The sequence below is a fragment of the Delphinapterus leucas genome, chromosome 2 (assembly GCF_059928025.1).
Source record: "Delphinapterus leucas isolate spDelLeu-1000000601 "Yukka" chromosome 2, BTC_Dleu_Yukka2, whole genome shotgun sequence".
Classification (NCBI taxonomy): domain Eukaryota; kingdom Metazoa; phylum Chordata; class Mammalia; order Artiodactyla; family Monodontidae; genus Delphinapterus; species Delphinapterus leucas.
In genome coordinates this window covers 38,864,841-38,882,740 of record NC_143130.1, presented here as the reverse complement: position 1 = coordinate 38,882,740, position 17,900 = coordinate 38,864,841, and the positions used below count along the sequence as shown (strand labels likewise).

The window sequence follows — 17,900 nt, the reverse complement described above, 5'->3', positions numbered from 1 at the left end:
CCCCCAATATTTTTTCTAAAAACAGCCTGCTTCAGCTCTTTACTTCACTGAGTGAATGAACTTGTTTGTAAGCATACATGTGCTCACTCATGGGTATATGGGTATGTTTTCACTTATGCAGCCAAAATCTATCCTGTACCGTACAGAATACAATATACAAATAATTCCAGAACCTTCAAATAGGAAAAGTTACTAAACCTACCATCCACTCAAGATGGCAGAAGTACATTTCTTAGCCTTCTTTGTTCCTACCAAAATGAGAAAGCTAATCTTAAATAAAAATTACATTTAAAATCTGTGAACTTGCAAGATTCAGTGCCTCGTGACTCCTAACAAAGAAAAACACTAGAAATAAGATTATACTCACAGACTTTAGAGGATTTTCCTCCCTTGTGAAGGAGGAAGACACCCATTAAAACAATGAAAAATTGTTAATCAACCAAAGAAAATTCTTTGTAACAATGTCTTTTTATTAATATTAATGTGAAAGGCAATACCTTCTATGTTTACATTGGTAGAAAATTCATAGTAACAACTACTCAATCCATGTTGAAGAGTATATTTGGAACAGATGGTCTGATGGCAGCCTCAGAATATTATTAGTGCTCCAAACAAAGTGCAAGTGGTAGCAAAATGTGACTATAACTTTAAGGACATGCTTTTTGGGGGGCGGGGTCTTTAAACAAGGTGCTATCAAATGAGTACTTATAAAAGCAAATTATAAATCTAATTTTTTTAACTTCTCATACCATAATCACACTCTGTGCGCCTGTCTGTGAAAATATATCTTGTTAATTCATAATGGTGAATGTCCTGGACACACTGTTCTGAGTATTTGCTAGACTAGAAGTCTCCTCCACGTAAGCAGCCAGAATTTGTTCCTTAACACGCTGGTTGCCATGCTCAGCGCCACACCACTTCTATACTGGATAATGGCTGGCTAATCCAATCAGATTCTCTCTTGAGTCATTTGAATATGAGGCACATTGGAAAGGCTGGAGGGTGGCAGTGAAGCTGAAGGACACCCAGAACATAGTAAGCAGAAGTTATGAGGCAGGTGAAGTCATAGGATCATTTTTTTTTTTTTCCATAGGATCATTTTATGGAGCACCAGTTTTACTGCAAAAAATGATGACAGATAAACTATGGTTATTCAGACTTGGGCATTTGGCACTTTGTCAAAAATAAATGAAATAAGCCTGTTATTTCAAGGAAAATGGCAGTATTTGTCGCCAATGATAAAATCTGAGCTTTTAAGTGAAAATTAGAATTCTAGAAAACTTAAATCCTCCATAACCAACAGCTTCCCAAAACGTAGATTCTTCTGACAAGACAGGCAGTGATATTTAAAATGTGACTAAAAAGATTTCATAATGAAATATTTGGAAAACTTGAATAACTCAGGGAACAAAGATTTTCCAAATGTGTGAAAGCTATTCAAAGTGCCAGACAGTCCAATGGATTTTAACCAAACAATACAAAGGGTTCAGATTCCACAGTGCAACTAACCTCTGAGAAATTACTACTTACAGAATTGGTGTAATATCAGAGAATACACATAATGATATGAAAAGACTATTAAAATACGCATAACTCCACTTCTCAACTACATGTCTATGTAAGACCACATTTTCTTCCTATACTTCAACCAGAATAACATCACAACAGACTGAATCCAGAAGCAGATATGAGAATCCTGCCTGATGTCTTCTATTAAAGCAGACATTAAAGAGATTTTTAAAAACGTAAAACCGTGCCATTTTTCTCAAAAAATTTTGGGGAAAATGCACTTTTCACAAAAATGTGTTATTTATACTAAGTAATAGGTTTATTATTTTAAAGGAAATTAGTATCTCAAAATTTTGTTTTTATTTCTAATTAAGTAAATATCAATAGCTATATCAAAAACTCTTTGGGGCCCTCAATAACTTTTAAGAGTATCAAAGGGGTCCTGAGCCAGCTTGATGAACCACTGGCTTAGAATAAATGAGAGTGAACGGTGAGAAATGAGGCTGAAAAGATAAATTGGGGTTGGAGTGTGAAGGCCATTATATGCTGAAATAAGGAGTCTGGGCTTGATCTAGAGGGCAATGGCAAGACATAAGGAGGCAGCACTATATGGCAGGAAGAACAATAGTTCCAGAGTCAGAAGAATAAAGGTATGAATATTGGTCAGTGGTTACAGTGAACTCTCTGGCTGTCCTCCCAACATTTATTCTATCCTCTGCTCCTCCCCACAATTATGTGATAGCCTTGTGATTTGGGGACTTGACTCCAGCTCCAGGGATGGGGAGAACCTGACTGGTCTGAGCCAGTTCTAATCCCCTTGTTATCAGTGGTTGGTTCAGGGATGGGCAGCTTTCTGACATGGATCTCAATGATGGCTGCCTCCTGGTATTCATACCCTTGTGTAATACCCTCCCTTTGAGTGTGGGCTGGACCTTGTGACTTGCTTCTAATAAACAGAATGAGGCAAAAGTGATGGGATAACAAAAGACGGACTTCTGTGTTGCTAGCCTTCTCTCTCTTGCTAATGAAGCCAGCTGCCATGTTGGAGTTGCCTTATGGAGAGACTCATGTGGCAAGCAACCAAGGGAGGTCTTTAATGAAGAACTGAAGCCCTCAGCCCAGTAAGCTGTGTGTAACCAAATCCTGCCAACAACTTCCTGAGTGAACTTGGAAGAGGACCACCCCTCCGCACCCCCCAGATGAGCCTCAAAATGATTTGAGCCCCTGCTAATACTTTTAACTGCAGCTTTGGAGAGATCAAGATAGAGGTATCAACAAGTTACATCTACTTGGATTCCTGACTCATAGAAAATGCTATTTTAGGCCACTGAGTTTTGGAATAATTTGTTACATGGCAAGAGACAATAGAGCAGGTATATTATCTGCATGGCTTCCTGGCCACAAAGATTACTCCCCTCCACTTTATAGCCACATGAATCAGGAAGGGGAGCTCTAAGTGTTCTGGAGCCTACCCCTTTCTGCCTCATGCTTCCACTAGCAGGGGTGAGGATGAAGGCAGAGAGCCTCTGGAAATAAAGAGGGTCTCAGAAGTCTGTGGGTTCCTTGTAAGAACCTCTTCTTTCCTTTCTTTATCAATATTCATAACTTCAACACCACTATCTGCCTTGAGCCATCAATAATCCTTTTTCCTTACGCCCTTTATTCTTGCTTACTTCGGTTGCCACAAGATGGGCTCCAGAGCATCTATCACTTCCTGGACTCTCATCCTCAGTCACTTTATACATGTTTGTTTATAACCTCATCTCTTAAATGCTCCCAGCGCCCCCAACCCAGATTCCTTAATCTCTTCCACTGGGCCCCATGGAAATCATAGCCATCAGCAAATTTCCTAAATTCATGATCTATTTTACTCATCAACTTGTTCTAACTGAAACCTGGTTTCCCCTGAAGATAGTGCTGCTTCTTTTCCTGCAACCCCCAGATGGTAACTATTTCCTTTGCCACAGCTCTTATACTACAGGCCCCCGAGGTGGGGAAGGTGTCCTTGATCTTAGTGACTATTTCTAAGCTCTTCTTCCTCCCCCGTGTGCTTCCATCCCCAGGAAGAATAATCCTTCTAGCTTTTAGTCTCAATATTGTGAACCACCACCCCTCCCTACTGCTGTCACCTCCAGACACCCTGGGTCACTCCCCTTTTCTCCTTGAAGACTTTAGCTCTGGCCCACTGTCATTCAATAGCATAATAACTGCTGGATGTCGACATGCAGAGAGATCGTCTTTCCAACACTCTGGCCTCTTAAGTTCCTAGACTTCCTCTTCTCCAAAGATCTCGTCTTCCACCTTACCTCAGTCACTCATTTCCATGGCTATTTCGTAGACAAGTGTTTCTCAACCATTGAGAGTATTTGCAAATACTGTTTTAAGTCACTGTTCTTTTGGGGGGAATTATGGGAACATTTTAGGTTATTATAAGAACTTGGAGGTCCTGTGGCATTTAACGGGCAGGGGCCATGGGTACTAAATGTCCTGCGATGTGAACAGTGCTCACACAATGAAAAACTGTCCCACTCAAAATACCAAACTCACCTGCACTGCCATCAGCACCTACTGCCACCCTTCCGCAGTTTGATCTAAACATCTTCCTATTCTATCACCACCTATCTTTCCAGCTCGCTCCCTTTATCCAGTACTCCAACTCCAAGAATTCTTGGATATGCAAAATCTGTTTGATCCTGTCTCCTTCCTCACATCCTTATTTCCCTCTGAACATATTTTGGATTCCATGGGTCCATCATTATAATTAATCCCTTCCTTGCATACACCCTCAACTCCCTTGTCTTGAACCTCCTTTATTCTCTGGGCAAGCACCAATTCTAGTTAAGTGCAATTCTCTGCCACTCCATGATTGCACAATTGAATATGCCTGGAGAAAAACACACAGCCATCTGACGGTTCTCACTTTAAATTCATGACCACTAACCTCATGTGGGCCCTTACTGCTGTCTGGCAATTCAACTTCATTTCCCAAGTCCAATCACTCTTCTGTTCTTCTAAGTAACTATTTTATCCCTTTTCCTCTCTCTTTAAACTTTCAACACTTCTTCCTGTTCTCACTCTCAAATGTTGACCTTGCTTCCTAAGAAGATAAAAGTAATCAGAAGAGAACTTTTGCATGCTCTCACCCCAAGTACTCATTTACCTGCCCCTGTGCCCAAACGCTCTGCATTTCCTCCTGCTTCAGTGGATGCAGTAAGGTAGCCCTTCCGGATGTGCACTAGATTTTATGCCTTCTTGCCTTCTGAAGAGCACTACTGTGGCAATTTTTTCTTACATTATTATTTTGTGATCATTCCATATTTGGATCATTCTCATCAGCATATGTGCTGTATATTCTCCCATCAAGAAAAAAAAGCCCCTCTGACCTTCTATCCTGGACCATGTCTATTAAATATTTGAAAAAAAAATTAGGTTACTTGCCCTATAAGATATCAGGACACATTATAAAGCTACTAAAATTTAAGAGTTTAGTACTGACCAAAGGAACAGAATAGAGAACCCAGAGAGAGACCCATGGCTATATGACAGATGACACTGCAGATCAGACAGGAAAGGAGAGACTATTTAATAAATGGTGCTGGTTAAATGGTTATGCTATGGGGAAAATGCAGTGGGAGCCTATCTCATACTATACACAAAAATCAATTCCAGATGGATTAAACACTGAAATGTTAAGAACAAAACTTTACAATTTTAAAAGGAAATATAGGAGAATACCTTTCTGACTTTGAGATAGGAAAAGACTTCTTAAACAAGACAGAAAAACAATAACCATAACAAGGAAAGTTTGATACATTTGACTACAATAAAATTAAGAAAGTCTGTTCACTAACAGCTTAGAGAAGATATCTGCAATGCATATGACCACCCATGGCAGTGAGAATCCAGAATATGTAAAGGAGTCCTACAAGTCAGTAAGAAAAGAAGTCCAACAGGAAAATGGGCAAAAAACCAAAATCAAGCACTGCACAGAAGAGGAAACAGAGGTGGTCAATAAACATGTGAAAAGAGGCTCAACTTCATTATTGATCAAAGAATCACAAATTTAGACTATAATTTACATCCACTATATTGGCAAAAATTTTAAAGTCTGACAATGCCCAGTTAGTCACAGGGAACTCATACACTGATGGTGGGAGTATACATGGATCCAACAACTTAGGAAAATACTTTGGCATTACCTTGTAAAGTTAAAAACCTTAAACTCATGACTCAGCATGTCCAGTGTGAGTTTACATACCCTAAATAAACTCTTTTATGTGCATTAGCTCAAAAATGAGCAAAATTATATTATTATTTAAGTATATACATATATGTTAGGTATGGGCTAAAATTTTGAAAATGAAAGGAAATAATAAATACAACGTTAGTGGTTATCTCTGGTTAGGAAGAAGATAGGATGGGGAAGAACATGTATATAGATACAAGTTATTGTTATGTTCTAGTTTTGGCTGAGTGGTAGGGTCTCTGGTATTCATTAAATTACCATGCTTACTACTTTATTTTTATATTATATATATATATCCTTTTGTGTATAAAATTATATTATTAGAAACAGGTTAAAAATAAAAAGATCTCAGGCTCTTGCTTCAAATTCAGGCTCTGACTAGCTGTGCGACCCTGGCCCAATCCTTTCAGCTTCAGTTTCCCCAGCTACGAAATGAAATAACACCTGCACCTACCTCCTGGGATTTGTATGAGGATCAAATGCATGTACAGCATTTAGCACAGTATGTGGCACATGGTAAAAATGTTAGCCACTACTACTCTGACTCTGCTGCTGTTGTTACTTCTAGTAGCAACTATCTTCTGAGGTGCTTTCAAGTTATTAAAGTAGAAATGGTTTTATTAAATTAGAAAAATGAATCTACAATGCAAGAGCTAGAGTGAGAAGTCATCAGTAATACCTAACAGCTGAAACCACATGAGTGCATAAGATGGAAACAGGGGAAGCTTTCAGACTGGAAGTGTACCAAGACAGCCTAGAGAAAAGTGCCCTAGAAGGAGACTGAGGAGACACTGGGAGAGGAAGCAGAAGAGACTGGTGACCTGGAGGCAAAGTCAGGAGGAGAAAGTGGCTAATGGTATTAAATGCTGCAGAGTAAAATAAAGACTAAAGGAGACACTGGATTTGGCAATGAGAGGATCACTAGGAACCTTTACAAGAGCAGTTTCCATGAACCGGTCAAAGAAGAAACAAGAGTGCCAAGGGTTAAGGTAGTGGTCCCCAACCTCTTTGGCACCAGGGACTGTGTTTCATGGAAGACAATTTTTCCACGGACTGGGGTGCGGGGGGGGGGGATGGTGCGGGGGGGAGATGGTTCCGGCGGTAACGCGAGCGATGGGGAGCAGCAGATGAAGCTTCCTTGCTCGCCCGCCGCTCACCTCCTGCTGGGTGGCCCAGTTCCTAACAGGCCTCTGACGGACAGGTAGCGGTCCACGGCCTGGGGGTTGGGGACCCCTGGGTTAAGGCATGAGTAGGTGAGAAGATGGACGCTGGGAGAAAAAGGAACTCTTTTAAGAAATTAGAGATAAAGAGAAAGGTGAAAAGAGTAGGATACATGGTGGAAGGGAGGTATCTTTAAGGTTAAGGGAGACCTGATACTGTTTATAGGCAGAGAGTAAGGAGCCAGCAGAAAAGAAAGTAAAGGTATAGGAGAGAAAGGGGACCACTGATGGGGTGTAGCCTTGGAGAAAGCAGGAGATGATATTCTGGACTCTGGTGATAGGAAGGTGCAGATTGGTGCTTCTCTTTAATGTGCATATGAATGACTTGGGCGTTTAGTTAAAATGCAGACTATGATTTGATAGCTCTGGGGTTAAGCCTGGATTCTGCATTTCTAACAAGCCCCCAGGTGATGTTGATGCTACCTGTCTGCAGACCACACACTGAGTAGTACGGGTGTAAACTACCTCTTCCTCTGTCATGGGAAGTACAGCTAGAAATTTATTGGAGAGAGGTCAAGGGAAGGAAGACAGGCAGAGGATGGGGTAAACTGAGCTGGGTGAGAGAAACAAGGGAATAAATAGAATCATAACTTGGGAAAAATTATGGGTAACTGGAAGCAGGAGGAGACAGTTGAGAGGTAAACAGTAATGACAAGAGTAAGCAAGAACTCAGCTGAAACCAGAATTTAACTAAAGAGTAATAATTTATTTTATCAGTATTGTTTTAAAATGATTTGCTGCTGTCCAATTAGTCTTCATAAAGACTATGGAAAATGACCAGGGGCAAAATCTGCCTTCACTAAAACTTTTACGAAGGTGGACTTGCCTGTGACTTTGAAGTTAACAGAGGTTAACAAAAGGTAACAAGATTCAAAGTGTACAAGTTTTCCCCTTGGTTACTTTAAACATTAATATTCACATATAGCTTGAATATTTAAATGTTTAAAATCCCCATGGGTATATTAAATTACATACTGCTTCTAAGAAAGAAGGAGCAGTATAAAATACCCTATTTTGAACATGCCATTCATTTTATAATATAAGAAATACAACTGTCAAATTCTGAGGTGGCATTTCATAATTTCAATACTTCATGCCTGACTTCTAAAAAACTCTCAAGGTGCTGAAGTTAGTTTAAAAAAGAATAAACCTGTCAGAGTTCCAAACTGATAGGTGTAATTCCCACCCAGCTCTCTTTTGTTCTCAGACTCTAAGCATCTGATCACTTACTCAGGAGCTGTGAGTGAATGTGTATGTCAAGCTGAGAATGTTTCTCCATTTACTAAGGCAACGTTTACTAATGCTGAGATAATGAAACCTGTTCTGAGGCAAAATGTCTCCTAAGTTAACAGGAAGATAAGAGAAATCACAGGTATATTCTTACCCCTTCACTGGTTTTTTGCAAGTCTGAAGTTGTGTTTCTTGTGTCATTGCCGGCATCTCCACCCTCAGAGCTGCTTTTATTTTCTTCTTCTTTGCAGTCCTTGTCATCTTCATCTCCTGGAGATTTCCGGGACTGTTTAGAGGATTTCTAAATATTTAGACAAGTTAAAAAGTATAGTCAAAAGTAGAAACCCAAATGCACAAATGTAAGTAAGAAATGTAGAAGTAGCTGACCTATATCCAGTCTTTGTGGCTTGATACAGGATATACCAATACAACATGGCAGTGTGCCACAACTGAGCTAGGTGACCTTGGACAAGTGATTTCACCTCATGGGGCCTCAGTTTAACCAGCTGGAAAGGAAGTAGAGGTGGACTAGATAACCTTCTAGTTCTTTCCAGCAGTGTGATATTAAAAGCAGAAAATAGAGATTCACATACCTGGAACACTGTCAATGAATAAATATAGCTGATGGACACCATTCTAGGAAGGCTACAGAGCTAGAAGGCACCCTAAAGGTCTCCTTGTCCTTCCCCATTATTTCACAGTAGAATGTGAGGTCCAGAGAAGCAAGGTAAACTATCTAGGATACTATATGGATATTCATGTTGGAACACTTATGGAAGCTGTTTGGTTAATGGTATACATGGGATGATCTTGACAAAACTTTTCTATCACCATATGATATGAATTAACTTTAATCTTTTAAATTATGGATAGTTATTTAAGAACTCAAGGCCACACTGGTAAACTAGCCCTTTTTTTCTTATCAACTTGCATTTGAAACCAAGATGAACTCTACGGTGAAGATGAAAATACAATTATAGTTCACAGCCAGAGCTGCTTTGCAGAACAGCATTAAAATGATCAAAAGCTGGCCCCACTGTGTACCTTTAAGAAAATAAAATGTAGCATTTCACTTACATTTCCTTTTTGAGAAATTTTATGAATCTTTAAGCACATGGTAAATAACAGCTAAGGCAAAACTCATTAAGGCAAGTCACTTTTGGTCTTACAGAAATGAATTAGCAAATCTGAGCTTCCTGAGACAATCAATATTTTAAAATGCAACTTTCAAAGAGAAAATATCTTCTAGCTATGTGACAGAATATGGAATTACATTGCTTCTATCTTACTTAACTGAAACTACCAACCAAGTCCAAGATGTCAGTTTAAAATGACTTCATTTTTACTTTTTACAAGGAGGGAAAGCAGGGATTTAATAATCCAAACATGGAGTGCCTGGAGTTAAAGTTTAGATCAAGTATGATGATGTAAAAAGTCAAATACTTTTGTTCTCCTAGTAAATACAGTATAATTATTGAAATGCAGCAGTTGCTTTATATAGTAATTCTCAAGTAATAGTCCTTGACTTGCAGTTCTTACAGATGATAGGCAGAACTCCCTAAAATTTATAGTGCTTACAAAGGATACTTACGAGTAATCCTACAAGTGAGTTTTTAAGCTTTATAATTTGATATACATAGACTAGAATTAGGGCATTACTATGTTTTGCTAATGAGTCACATTCGGTATTCCACTAAGAAATCTGGCTGCCAAGCTATATTTGGTAACCTTAGAAAGCGCTTACTGTGCTTATGCAGATCGTCGCACTTCCTGTAATTTTGGGGAAGGACCCTTCATCAGTTTCATCAATATGGTTTTGAATTGGTTGTGTGTCCAACTGTTGCTATCTTTGGTTTTTAACTAAGATTACTAACGGTTTACTATCATCATCAGTTTAGTTTGTTGTGAGGCTCTCTGATTAGCCCTACTTTATACAGTAGATAACTTGCATGCAAAATATTTTTTGCTTATAATTTTCTAGTATCTGTTATGGCTCAAATATGAATCACACATACGCTTACTGCTAAAATGATATATATATAACCTCCCTCAAATGTGCTTATACTATGGCTCTTATGAACATTTTTTTCCACAGAAGAAACAGAATTAGGTGAGGTAGAGGGAAAGTGGGACTTCTCCCTCAACCTAACTTGGATGCAGTCAAAAAAGTTTGTGAACCAAAAGTTTAGTGGTAAAGGAAGATTATTCAAGAAACAGATGTAAAAAAAATCACCATATTCAACAAAAAGGAAACATCTGGGAAGCCAAAGAGAGCAGTGAGGTTATACGAGGTAAGTGGTTCTCTAAACGTGGTTCCCAGATCAGCAACATCAGCTCACTGGATATTTAATTCCCCACACTGGACCCTGCCCTAGACCTACTAAAATAGAAAATGGTGGGGGTGCTGACACGCAGCAATAAGTGTTTTAATAAGCCCTCCAGGTGATTCTGATGCATGCAAAAGTTTGAGAACTATTGTGCTAGGTTACTCGGTTGATATTGAAAATTAAAAATCATGGTTCTTAAGTGATCATGAAAGTTGTGATCTTGAAGGAAAGCAAAGGAAATGATTCTTTAATTTAAAATCGATACGCCTTAGTAAGTAAAGTATGTCTTTACCTCTTCACTACTTTAAATTATAAATCCACCCCAGGTATGAGCCCTATTACTTCTGGCTTTCACAAGAGTGATGAAATAATGACATTTAAAAGCCACATATCCACACTATTAAATACCTCAGGTACCTTAGAGGGGCTTAGATAATTTAGGGTGGTGCAACACATTACACGGAAGCTCAGCAGGCAATCATAAACTAAATTAAATTCAATTGGGTGTTTAAATGAAGGCCAAAATGTTAAAAGAAATTCAGCTTAAAAAATAACCCCTATGGAATATACAGTCTGTTAGGGAAAATTCTAATTATTTTGTTGCCATTTGCAAACTTTACCCCCATTTAAGGCAGATACCATGTTTTTCATTAGGTGTACAGGAAGTAACATGCATTCATACAATTTTACCCGTATGCCAGTTGGGTGGATTTTATAGACTGTAAAATAAAATGTTGATAGTCTAAGAAACCCTTGATACTTGTTTTTAAGGAATTTCCTAAGTATATCCAGCCACTAAATACCAGAGTCTAAATGGAAGTAATTTGTCCAAGTATTCAACTGTGTGACAGACCAATTGCAGCAAAACTTGTACCCATCTTTATCTTCAAAGATCCATCTACCCTGCTTTAAGTTTTTAAAAGGTGAAGAATTTCCACAATATCATAGTTTTTTCAATTGTATTTCTGAATTACTGTATGAAAAACCTCAACTTTCAATTTGTAAATCAAGGATCATGTCACGCCTCCAATAAATTACTGTTACATCTGGAATAAAATTCAAACTCCTTAACATGGCGTGCCAGTCTCCATTATTTAGCCTTTGCCTGTCTCTCCCTCCTCATCGTGATTCTCCAATCATGCCTGCCTTCTTTCAATCCAGGCCATGTCAAACTCTTCCCTCCCTCAGAGCTTTGCTGCTCTGCCACACGCGCTCCTCGTCCCATGCTCTTCTTTCAGGTCTCAGCATAAATTTCATCTTTTCGGAAAGGCCCGGCCACTCTATCTAAATAGATACACTTATTCTGTTGTTCCCTGCTCCCATTCATTTCCTTCATAGCCCTTTCAGAATTTACAGTTATTTATTATTTGTTTTTTAACTCTGTGTTTCCACCCCCCCCAACCCACTGTATTGTAAGTTACATGAGGGTAGGAATGGCATTGGATTTGCTCACCACTATCTACCTAGTACAAGTGTCTGACATAGAATAGGTGACCTGGAAATATGAGAACTGAACAAATAAAGAACCAAAGCACATTCTTTAAAGCAGAGAGACAAGAAAGAGTCTATCTTTATATTTACATCTATAATACTAGACATAGTCCTAAATTGTACTGAGTCTCCTATATTCCTAAATTCTTCAGGGCTCACCTGGGGGTTGTTATAAGAGGTATACCTATTCTTACATCCTTGATTAAAGAACAGTCCTCCTCCAACAGAGAAGGTGCTATTTTCAGGGTCAATAGACCTTATGAGTCAATACCAGTTACCCTCACATCTAAGATCACCTGTCTTATTCCCCTCAGATATATTACTGTCTCTAAAGGCAGAGGCTCCACAGAGCTAATATATTTCTATGTGCCCAGTGAATGAATTAAAAGTAATCTAAAAACCTTTAATGAATATGCATACAGGATTAACAACAATGGGAAAGGTTTCTTAGTAACCTTTGAAGTGTATGACTTTTTCCGTTTTGAGCCTGCTTTTTCATTCTTTCTTTTGCCTTTTCCATCTTCTTCTACTCTATCACCTTCTTCCTCACTGCTTGCATCTGCAGTATTCCCGCCTTCTCCCTCGGTTTCTGAAGAGCTCTGTTGCTGAATTGCCTAAGAGATAATAAAATATTAGCTAATTACATTTTTGAAAAATAGCAAAGACTACAGACTATGAAAAGAATCATTCTATTCTAATGAGAAGAAGTTCAGCTTACTCAAGATTTTCAAAATAAATGGCTGTCAACTTCAATTTTCCAGTGACCAATTGACATGAACCCTCTTAAGGTAACAGAATTACAGGCATACCTCGGAGATACTGCAGGTTCAGTTGCAGACCACAGCAATAAAGTAAATATCACAATAAAGCAAGTCACATGAATTTTTTGGTTCCCCAGTGCATATAAAAGTTATGTTTATACTAAACTGTAGTCTATTAAGTTTGCAGTAGCATTATATCTATAAAAACAATGTGTATACCTTAATTTAAAAATACTTTATTGCTAAAAAATGCTAACCATCATCTGAGCCTTCAGTGAGTCCTCATCTTTTTGCTGGTGGAGGGTCAGCCATGCTGATGGTTGCTGACTGGTCAGGGTGGTGGCTGCTGAAGGCTGGGAGGCTGTGGCAACTTCTTAAAATAAGACAACAGTGAAGTCTGCAGTGTCAATTGACAAATGATTTCTCTGTAGCAGGCAATGCAGCTGGATAGCATTTTACCCACCATAGAATTTCTTTCAAAATTGGAGTCAGTCCTCTCAAACCCTGTCACCATTTTATCAACTAAGTTTATATAATATTCTGAATCCTTTGTGGTCATGTCAACAATCTTCACAGCATCTTCACCAGGAGTAGCTTTCATCTCAAGAAACTACACTCTGCTCATCCATAAGAAGCAATTCCTTATCCATTCAAGCTTTAGCAGGAGTTTGCAACAATTTAGTTACATCTCCAGGCTCTGCTTCTAATTCTAATTCTCTTGCCATTTCCACCACATCTGCAGTTCCTTCCTCCACTGAAGTCCTGAAACCCTCCAAGTCATCCATGAAGTTTGGAATCCACTTTTTCCAAACTCCTGTTAATGTTGATATTCTGACCTCTTCCTATGAATCATGAATGTTCTTAATGGCATCTAGAATGCTGAATACTTTCCAGAAGGTTTTCAACTGAGTTTTGCCCAGATCCATCAGAGGAATCGTCATCTGTGGCAGCTATAGCCTTACAAAATGTATTTCTTAAATAATAAACTTGAAAGTCTAAATTACTCTTTGATCCATGGCTGCAGAATGGATGTTGTGTTAGGAGGCATGAAAACAACACTGATCTCATCGTACATCTCCAATAGAGCTTCTGGGTGACCAGGTGCATTGTCAACGAGCAGTAATATCAAGATTTTCAAAGGAATCTTTTTTCTGAGCAGTAGGTCTCAACGGTGGGCTTAAAATATTTAGTATACCATGTTGTCAACAGACTGTGCTGTCATTCAGGCTTTGGTGTTCCATTTATAAAACACAGGCAGAGCAGATTCAGCATAATTCTTAAGGGCCCTAGGATTTCTAGAATGGTCAATGAGCACTGGCTTCAACTGAAAGTCACCAGTTGCATTAGCTCCTAACAAGAGTCAGCTTGTCCTTTGAGGCTTTGAAGTCAGGCATAGACTTCTATCTAGCTATGAAAGTCCTAGATGGCAACTTCCAATAGAAGGCCATTTCATCTACATTGAAAATCTGTTGTTCAATGTAGCCACCTTTATTAATTATCTTAGCTAGATCTTCTGGATAACTTGCGGCAGCTTCTACATCAGCACTTGCTGCTTCACCTTGCACTTTTATGTTATAGAAATGGCTTCTTTCCTTAAACCTCTGGCATCAACCTCGGCTAGCTTCAAACTTTTCTTCTGCACTTCCTCACCTCTCTTAGTGTTCAGAGAATCGAAGAGAGTTAGGGCCTTCTCTAGATTAGGCTTTAGCTTAAGGGAATGTTGTGGCCGGTTTGATCTTCTATCCAGACTACTCAAACCTTCTCCACCGTAGCAATAAGGCTGTTTTGCTTTCTTATTATTCATGTGTTCACCAGAGTAGTACTTTAAAATTCTTTCAAGAACTTTTCCCTTGCATTCACAACTTGGCTAACTGCTTGGCTCCAAGAGGCCTAGCTTTCAGCCTATTCCAGTTTTCGACATGCCTTTCTCACTAAGCTTAATCATTTCTAGCTTTTGATTTAAAGTAAGCGATGTGTGATTTTTCCTTTCACCTGAATACTTAAGATGCCATTGCAGGGTTATTAACTGGCCCAGCTTCAATACTGTTGTGTCTCAGGGGATAGGGAGGCTCAAGGAGGGGGAGAAAGGGGAACTGCTGATCAGTGGCGCAGTCAGAACACACACAACATTATCAATTAAGTTTACTGTCTTATATGGGTGTGGTTTGTGGTGCCCCAAAACAATTATAATAGTAAGATCAAAGAGCACTGATCACAGGTCACTATAACAAATATAAGAATAATGAAAAAGTTTGAAATATTTAGAGAATTACCAAAATGTGATGCCAAGACATGAGGTGAGCAAATGCTGTTGGAAAAATGGGGCCAACAGGCTTGCTCAATGCAGGGTTGCCACAAACCTTTGATTTGTAAAAAATGCAGTATCTGTGAAGTGCAACAGAGCAAGGTATGCCTGTACATTTAATCCAAAGTGCTACTGGAACCAGAAAGAATTCTGACTTCAAATGGGTGGTGGGTAATCATTAGTACAAAGGACATATAAGAAAGATCCAAAAAAGAGTTAAAATAAAAAATGAGATGCAGCAAGTGGTAATGAAGTAAACCATCACCTGGTATCCAGTAAACTTTACTCCTGGGTTATTTTCTATTTCCCACAATCCTTCATTAAATCCTTTCCGTTTGTTTGACTTTCCAAACTTGTCTTTGTATTCCTTATAAGGGAAAAGGTCTTTGGGACCTAGAAATGCACTGCAGAGATATATTAGAAAGAGATTTGATATTCTGACCTTCAAATATAAGATATTTTTAATATCAACTCAAGTGTCAGAGCATATTTTAGTAAATACATTAAAAGTATATATAAACCCTCTCAGTTAGACACATATCACAAGATGTTCTGCACATATATTTCAAGGTAGAAAAAATAGACAGCTAGGTATGCAAGCCAGCAACACTGAACGGTGCTACTTTGATTTTACTTTTAAATTACTAATTTCTTTTTTGTTTTGAAATTGATTTTTAGTTAAACTACTTTAAAAGTAGTTTTAAAGATGTCTACTTTGACCACTTAAATCATCATCTTAAACTAAGGCTTACCTATGCTAATCTTTCACAGGTAAGGGTTTTGTAAGACTCACAGTAAAAACATAAACACTGGATTAAAAAATGATTTTAACTCTGTATGCCACATTAGTGTATTTATTCACTATTATTTCTATAAATTAAAAAAGCATTAGTGTTTAATGAGGCACTACACAAGAAAAAAAATCAGAAGTGGCAAAGTAGATAGAATCTTATCCAATTTAAACCTTATCCTAAATTAGTCATAATTATGAAAAGAAAACGAGTCAGAATAAATCCTGGGGCTGGCTAATAGATCTGAGCATTTAAACTAGAGTCTTCAGCATTATTATCTATGACATTAACCTGGTGAATGAGATGGTGGAGGCCCACATGCTGGCTGAGACTCATTTCAAACTAAGATTCATTTACTCAACAAATTTTATCGAACATCTCTAATGTGTAAAGCACTATTCCAGAGGTGCTGGGGATTCTTCAGGGAACAAAGAGATGAATGTCTCTGCCTTCATGGAGCATACATTCTATTAGCAAGGGTAGGGGACCAGACAATAAAGAAGATAAATAAATAAAATACATAGTACTGTGTGCTGAAAATAAATCAATAAATATATAGATGAAGCAGAGGAGGAGGATGGTTAAGGACTGGGGTAGATTTTACAGTTTTAGAAATACAGATCAAGAAGGAAGGCCTCACTGAAAAGGGAACAGCTAAGCACTGAAGGGGGTGAAGGAAGAACCCATGCAGTTATCTGGGGAAGAGTAGAGCAGACTGAAGGAAGAGCAAGTACAACAGACCCTGAGGTGGGAGAATGCCTAGTGTGTCTGAAAAATTAAGAGGCCAGTGTGGCTAGACTGAAATGAGTGAAGAGAGAGCTGTGTGAGATGAGGTCAGAGAGGTAACAGGGTGGGAGCACAGATTATGTCAGGCCTTGGAGGCCACTACAAAGGCTTTGAGTCATATGGGAAGCCATTAAAGGTTTTGAGAAGTGACAATTTGTGTTTTAACAGTGCCACTTTGGCTGCTGTGTTGAAAACACACTGAAGAGCTGGGTACTAGGGCAGAAGCAGAGAGACTAATTAGGCTATTGAAGTAACAGTGGTGACTTGGACCAGTTGTAAGCAGTGCAGTTGGTGAGAGGTGGCTGGATTCTGAATTCACTCTCAAGAAAGAGCCAAGGTATTTGTTAATGGGCTAGATACAGCACGTGAGAGAGAGGGTGGAACTGAGGCTATCTCCAAGGTTTTAGATTGAGCAATTAGAAAAATGCAGTTGATATTTACTGAAATGGAAAGATTTTTGAGAGAACAAGATTTGAAGGTGAAAAGCTTAGTTCTGGATGTTGAATTTGAAAACTTGGTTAGATATCCCAGTGAAGATGTCAAGTAGGCAACTGGGCAGGTGATTCTGGAATTCAGGGGAAAGGTCTGTGCTGGAGATAAATATTTGGAACTTATCGCAGAGATGATGTTGAAAGCTTTGAGACGATAGGTTAACAATTTACTGCTGATTTTTATAAATTCCATTTTCTGACTGGATCTTAGTACTGATCCCTTCCTTACACTGCCCAGCTGGTCAAGAATTCAAGTTGATAAAATCACCTGAGGAAGCTTTCTGACCCCAATCACCAAACTTTCCTTGACTGTTCACCTTCAACTGTTCAGCATGACTGCATTTCACTGAATCCAGAGATAGTTTATTAGGATACTGGACATTCTAACCAAATGCCTGACAAACTGAGCATGAGAAAGGAATGTGACTTTGGGTATGGTGATTTCACTTTTAGAGCAATTTGACATGAATTATTAGACTGTGGCTTGTGACCTTTCTCCAGTCCTTGACTCTATGTATAGGAATTGTGGGCTAAGCTGCCTGAGGTTCACGTCAGCTATAGATGCTAACCAGAGCTTGTCTGTACTTTAATTATGCCACAGGAGTCAAGGTTAATGATTCAACTGGCCATGTTAGCTGCTGCCAGAAAGAGGGACACTGAATGAGCTATTCTAAAACAAGTTCTTGTTTTTGATAGACAATCTTGGTTTTTCCTGGATTATAGATAATTCCACAAATCAAATC

At 38.7% G+C, this 17,900-nt stretch overlaps 1 protein-coding gene across 1 annotated transcript in view; it reads right to left on the bottom strand.

The window, feature by feature from the left end:
* HDGFL3 (HDGF like 3) overlaps nucleotides 1–17,900 on the bottom strand; it is a 74,927-nt gene that overhangs the window by 1,859 nt on the left and 55,168 nt on the right. Inside the window, exons 3-5 of the mRNA XM_022554590.3 lie at nucleotides 15,355–15,493; nucleotides 12,479–12,637; nucleotides 8,360–8,506 (exon numbers count right to left, since the gene is read on the bottom strand). Of these exons, the coding sequence (XP_022410298.1) occupies nucleotides 8,360–8,506; nucleotides 12,479–12,637; nucleotides 15,355–15,493 (445 nt within the window). The remainder of the gene's footprint in view (nucleotides 1–8,359; nucleotides 8,507–12,478; nucleotides 12,638–15,354; nucleotides 15,494–17,900) is intronic.